Raw genomic sequence first — 6,768 nt, forward strand, 5'->3', positions numbered from 1 at the left:
CACTCTGATCCTGTATTTGATCATGACTATAAACTCCTCTATTTCAGCCCTGCTCAGAACAGGCTGTTTCTGTGTCTGTACCTTTAAATATGCACAGGTCAAAGCCCCAGGTGAGCTACCCTGGTCAAAAAAGTCTGGACACGCCCCTGTCAAGATTCTCAACACTTGCAATACCTTACATCACTAAACAGTAAGCATTGAAGAAGTGTTAATTTTGTGTTTTTCCTTTTACATCTTGGCACATTAATTAGGATCAGTCATGCAGTTTTGATGGTTTTGATCAAACCCCTGTAAGGGACTGTCTGTTTGTGTTGATTTTGGCGCCCCCCTGTGGACAAAGTTATACTTCTTTATGTCTTTACTGATCCTGTCCTGTACATAAGTATTATTCTCCAACAAATAAAAGCCAGGTTCATCCTAATTAAGTCAGAGATGATTAATAAAATATATTTTAAAGGAAACGTTTTCATGCTCCTCTTGGTTCCTGTAACATTTATATGAGAAGGGGGTGTGTTTGGTAGAGCACCAGTAAGGGCTCACTCAGAGACCCTCTGTCCAGAGAGTACAGACTCTGAGTCAGAGCCTCATGGAGGACCAGACTCCCGCTCTCGTCTGTGTAACGCAGCTGAAATCCCACCACCTCCACAGGCTTCACATCCAGGACAGCAGACACGTCGAACACATCGTATCCAGAGGGGGGTCTCTGGTCCAGGGTCAGCAGCCTCTCCTCGAGGGCGGGGCTTTCCCTCAGGACGGCCACTGAGGAGGCGGTGAGGCTGTGCAGGGTGACGGTCACACTGAGGGGACGGGGGTGCAGAGTTTTCCTGAACAGAACCAGCTCTGCAGCCAGCATGAAGGGGCTCAGACCACTGACGTTAAACCAGATCCATCCAGGAGGAGCGTGATGAGGACCTGAGTGAGACAAAAAAGGCTTTATATGCAGATTCAGATTTTTTATGTTTTTGTTTTGACTGCTTCTCCCGACATGCATTTGCTTCAAATCGTCTCTGTTTTGTATAAAAACCAGCAAACTTTAACCTCAGAGTCTGTTAGTTAATCAGTAAATCTTAAACCTGCATTCTCTCTAATGGCCAGCAGGGGGAGACTCCACTGCAAAATTAATTAAGACACATCCTTCTTTACATTTCATTCTCATGTCTTGCCCTTTTACTCTTCCACATATTGAGATACTCTGTGTGTACAATTATTTGATGAGCTTTAAGCATGTTGCACACCTGAGCAAAACTGCAGACTGTGACGTCACAGCAGGTGTTCAGCTGATGGAAAACTTTCAGGTTTAGACAACACTGCAAAGACTCATTAAACATATGTTTGTTCAGGTTTCTTTACAACCAGAGTCAGAGGATTTCTTTCCATGATTAGAACATTTTTGCTATAGAAATATAAATTAGCGTGATTCTTAAGATTGTAATTACTTTTGAATCCTTACCATCCACACTCCTGAAACTCTGCACCAGCGTCCCATCCGAGCTCCCAAAGTCCTGAGCCTCCAGTGAGTCCAGACGCTGGTAGACCCTCCTCATGTAAGGATGAGGTTTATTCTGATGACTCGCAGACACTTTGTTGATATGAAGCATTTCTAAAATAGCTTTGTTTAACTCCTGGTCGTCGTCTGCATCTCTGCGCTGGTCCATCTGTAACAAACCTGAGACCGAGCTCAGCAGGAGGAGGAACAGAGGGACGTTTAAAAAACCCAAACAGACTCCTGGGATCATCCTGACTTTGAATAATATTCTGATATTTCTGTTTCTGATCTTGTTGTTTCTCTCAGAGAGCTGCAGAAAGTTGCACCTGGCCGTCTGCTGTAACAGTCTGAGCTCTGATTTGTCTGCAGAACCACAGGAGCCGTCAGGACCCAGTGAAGCCGTCTCACTCTGACGCTGAGGAATGTTTTATTTCTCTGACAAAATGTCCTGTGTGAACTGTTATGAGCCTCGGCGCTGCACAACACTCAACAAGAAACCACTGAGCTGATGCACCGGCTCAGTGTGAGCTGAGAGAAGACCTGCAGACACGTGCAACATGGGTATGTCTGCAGGCTTTATTTCATGTTTGATGGAGGTTAAAAGTCACGACCATCAGGGCAGAAAAAGTAGACAGTTTCTGTTCAGTAACAATAAGTTTTACATAAAGCAACACACCCACTTATGGAAAAAAAAGAAGACAGAAATAGTAAATCAAATAATGCAAGATACAGTGAAAAAATGGATGAAATTATTTGGAAACCAATGTTAATCCCAGTTGATGAATGAATAAACAAATATATAGATAATACAAAAACAAACAAATAACTTCCTATGTAGATTTTTCTTTTACCTACAAGTCTCTGAGTTTTAACTATTTACTTTTTAGATATATTGGGATTTATTTGAAATACAGGAGCTTTTTACCACTTTGGATTTCAATCTGCATCTCCAAATAAATGTATCACCATGCAAGGTATCATGAAGAAGACATGTCTGTAAGAGCCACTTCATGATTATTAAACATGGAAAATAACTTCCAACTACGTTCGGACATTAAAAGACTACAAATGGTAAAGTAAATGGAGTTAACCACAAAGTTACTTATATAAAGAAAAGGGGTTTTGAGGTAAAAAGACGGTCATGTGTTTGGACTCAGTCCAGTTTGGACTCAGTTGATTATTTTAATCCAGTAAAATCTGCTGAAATTCTCAGGATGACAGCCAGAGACATGAGGAACAAGAATCCATTGAAAGATCTTTGTCACCTGTCAGAGATTTCTAATAAAATAATCAATATGACTAAAATAATCACTTTTTCCACGTCATTTTCTGGTTCAATTCAATTACTTTATTTATGCTTTTTGAAATTGGATTTTTTTTTATAGTCAAATTAAGAATTTGTGTGTTAGGGGAACCGGAGCTGCGGCATTACTGCATCAGTTGTTGGGTCACCCCCACATGTAAAGCAGAGCTGTACTCACTGCAAGTACTTTTATCAGTGGTCAAGCCAGCCAATGGTAAAAAACATACCTGCAGGAAACTTTCAACTGTGTGTGCAGCGCTTCTGTTCACAGGCTCATCTTTTTTTTAAGATATCACAGGTGAGAGAGGACCAAATTATTAATAACAGGTTCTGTTCCACTTGTACCGTATTGACCCGAATATACAACACGTTTTTTTCCTTATGAATATATCTGAAAAAAGAGGGGTCGTACTATATTTGAGGTTTAGACATTTAAACAGCAATTTAGATCCACAACAGCAGGTGGCGCCAAAATCCCCATAACCTGAATGTGCCCCTCACGACTGGAGGAGCGGTCAATCAAAAGTCACATCAGTGACAGTTCGCCTGAATGATGCAGACGCACAGTGACAGCCCGAATAAAGCTGCTCTAAAGTGGGGCAAGTTAACAAACAAATGAGAAGTGTTGATGCTAACTTTAAGATGCTGGTGATAAAACTAGCAGAGTCGACAATCAACCACCAAGCAGCGAAGAAATATGGTGACGCAGAATGCAATGAACAGATATGGAGAGCCCAAAAACACCGTCTTAAAAATGCTGACAGTCAAAGAAAAGCTTTCCGTGGTTCCGTGGTAATTATTGTCCATTAATGCATAAAAAGAAAAGAATATTTTTTTTTGCGTTTATCAATTTATCTAATTGCAGGACAATCTGTCAGGTATGGGGGCTCCACTATGATGGAACTCAAAACAAACAAGGTCCTTGACATTCAGCTAGTGCAGGTATAACACTGATACACTGTTGGAAATAGGAATCATATTAGTCCTTTTGTATGAACGTTGCAGAGCATTTGTCTACTTCTTTTGTTTGGCAGAGCAATGAAGTTGGAAACAGCTTAAGGATGGAGAAGGAGGGCTTTGAGCAAAGTCTGTCTCTCATGGAGAGTAAAGAGATCCGGATCAAGGCCATTGTCACCCACAGACATATGGGGTAGAAGTTCTTGGGGGAGCAGAGACCAGACATGACCCACTACTTTGACCCTTGGCATATGGCAAACAGTATATATTTGAATTAAACAATGATAAAAAAAAATGAATTTGTGTTTGAAAATGTTCTGTCTTGTGGCCAAGGATTGGGAGAAAAAAAATGGATGCGCTTGCAAAAATAACCAAAACACAGGATGTTGACTTGTGAGGGAAGAGCGCGATAAAACACCTTTACTGGGCGGCATCAACTTCAGCATTAAGGGAGGAGGTTGTGGCCAGGTGGAGTTCTGTAGCCAACCACATCCAAAATGTCCACACTACACGACATATTGTTTCATCGTCATCGTGATGTGCGCATGCGCAATAGTCACATCGCAGGACAATGCGAAGAAACACCTCATTCTACAACTCCCTTGCTGATTAATAAAAAATGAAAACTCGTCCAATTCTTTCTTTTCCTGATTCATCTACAAAAGAAGTATGTCTGGAACAAGATAATTGACTCTTTGGGTAATTGCAGGGGTCTGCAAAAGAGACATTTTTGCCAGTAGCTCCACCCAAAAAAATCCGTCTGGAGCCGCAAAATATAGGCTAGACTATTTGAACCTTTCAATGACGTTTATACAGCCTGTCTAAGCCCACTCACATTTCTAATAGAACTAAATGACAACTTTAAACTAACAACTAACAACTTTAAATGAGAAGTCACTGCAGAGGCTTCTTACTCTGTCTTTTTAAGATAGTTAGAGCACCTTCTGTACCTGGGCACTCTGTCATCTCACCTGCTGTTGTTTTTGAGGTCTGATCTTCTGATAGCCCATTTTATTGATTATTTCATGTCCTCCTCCCCATGCCTTACAATTTCCTGAACTGCCACAAAACTTGAAACAGTTGTATAGTTTAATGTCGAATTAATATGCTTCTTAAAAGTTTGCTTTGCTTCCTGCAGAAATCGCCCTTTTTCTCTTTCCAAGGTATTAGTTTTATAACAAAATATTTATTTGAGGTTTTCTAAACCACTCAAGGGGCTGATGTATACTTTACTTAATACTTTATTTCGGACCCATAGGTCCATATCGTTGTAAAAATACAGGACATTAACAAAGGGATATCATCATTACATGATACTCACTCAAAAGATCTTTGTCACCTGTCACAGATTTTTCAAAATAAAATAATCTAAATCACTAAAATATCAAAGCGTCTCAATGCAATTTGAGCAGAATTTACCTGTAATTATTTAAAAAAAAACTATACAGTTAAGTCTGCTGTAAATTATCAGGATGACAGCCAGGGACATATGGAACAAGAATCCATTAAAAGATCTTTATCACCTGTTCCAGGTTTTTCAAAATAAAACAATCAAAATCACTAAAATATCAAAGCGTCTAACGCAATTTCAGCAGAATTTACCTTTATTTTTCTCCAAAACTATACTGTAAAATCTGATAATAATTCCAAGGATGACAGCCAGGGACATGATGAACACGAATCCATTAAAAGGTCTTCGTCACCTGTCACAGATTTTTCAAAATAAAATAATCTAAACAAGTAAAATATCACAGCGTCTCAATGCACTTTGAGCAGAATTTCCCTTCGTTTTTCTCAAAAACTATACGGTAAAATCTGCTGATAATTCTCAGGATGACAGCCAGGGACACGAGGAACAATAACCCATTGAAAGATCTTTGGCACCTGTCCTAGATTTTTCAAAATAAAATAATCAATATGACTTAAATATCAAAGCGTCTCAATGCAATTTGAGCAGAATTTCCCTTCATTTTTCTCAAAAACTTTTCAGTTAAAGCATCTTAAAATATAGAGAGCTATTACAATTTTTGTAATTATTTTTTACATTATTTTACACTTTTTATTTAATATCAAGTTGTCAAAATATGCGGCTGCATTTCTCCTTTTTGGGCGCTCCAAGCACCTATACCGTAAACCCCGGTATAGACACGCATCATTTTTCAAGCGGCGGCGGATTTGACCGCTGTCTCGTCTGTCGACAACACAGGCTTAGCCGGATACAATGGTACGTTATTTCTTGTTTAAACCTTTGTAATGAATAATAAGTTGTGCTAACAGCACATTTTATCAACTAATTACATAATGAAAATATGTCACGGAATCCACAAGTTGTTTTTAATCTGTGTTACATGTTAACAAGCTAGCTAGCGCTCAGTTTAACTGATGCGAGTTAGCTTACCGTAAAACCTCTAGTAACAGCACAAGCTTTTAGAAGGACTACTATTACAATGTACATTAATCCGCGAACTAGTCAACGCTAAATGCAAAAATGACACCTGCCTTTATTTGTCAAAACCTGTAGCAACACCAGAATAGTATGAAGGACTGGGCTGAAATTTAGATGGGGCGTTTATTTGAAGGTTTACGGTATAAATCAACAGCCGCTGTAGGACATGGTGACATTATTTGATGCGTTATTTCATGTATTATTATTGATATAATTAATATTTTTAGGATTCTCTTGTTGAGAATTAAAAGGGAATTGACTTTGATTGATTTGGGAATCAAATGAGATTTTTTTTTAAATGTTGGAAAATTGCAATTTGAGTTGACTAAATCTTCTTTGTTTTCTTCTTCTGAAATGTTTGTACCCTTTTTTCAAAGCACTTGAAGTCTACTTTCCGTCCCTTTGGTGTTTCCTTACATTAGTGTTTGCTCTTTTATCTTTCCTCATTTCTGAACAATAATGACAAAGCTGTTCCTTAAACCACCAGCACTTTGGACCAGACTTTGATCTCACAGCCCCGTGTTTGTCTTTTAGGTTTTTCCACTCCAATTGCTGATCCTACACGAGGAGGAAGAG

The 6,768-nt window shown here is 39.1% G+C and overlaps 1 protein-coding gene across 1 annotated transcript; it reads right to left on the bottom strand.

Annotated features, from left to right (window-relative positions):
- Positions 1–171: 171 nt before the first annotated feature.
- Positions 172–1,753, bottom strand: LOC136177373 (uncharacterized). Its single transcript, XM_065950436.1, has 2 exons — positions 1,451–1,753; positions 172–912 (listed from the first exon to the last, which is right to left on the bottom strand). The coding sequence occupies exons 1-2, from the start codon at positions 1,734–1,736 to the stop codon at positions 494–496; spliced, it is 705 nt and encodes a 234-aa protein (XP_065806508.1). The 5' UTR covers positions 1,737–1,753; the 3' UTR covers positions 172–493.
- Between the last annotated feature and the right edge of the window lie 5,015 nt (positions 1,754–6,768).

The sequence above is a fragment of the Labrus bergylta genome, chromosome 22, assembly GCF_963930695.1.
Source record: "Labrus bergylta chromosome 22, fLabBer1.1, whole genome shotgun sequence".
Lineage (NCBI taxonomy): Eukaryota > Metazoa > Chordata > Actinopteri > Labriformes > Labridae > Labrus > Labrus bergylta.

What these genes read in the sequence shown, in the direction of transcription:
- LOC136177373 (XM_065950436.1), bottom strand. Translation starts at nt 1,736, where the DNA reads ATGATCCCAGGAGTCTGTTTGGGTTTTTTAAACGTCCCTCTGTTCCTC. An exon ending in GAGTTTCAGGAGTGTGGATG is followed by an intron (nt 913 to 1,450) that starts GTAAGGATTCAA and finishes TGTCTCACTCAG; the next exon opens with GTCCTCATCACGCTCCTCCT.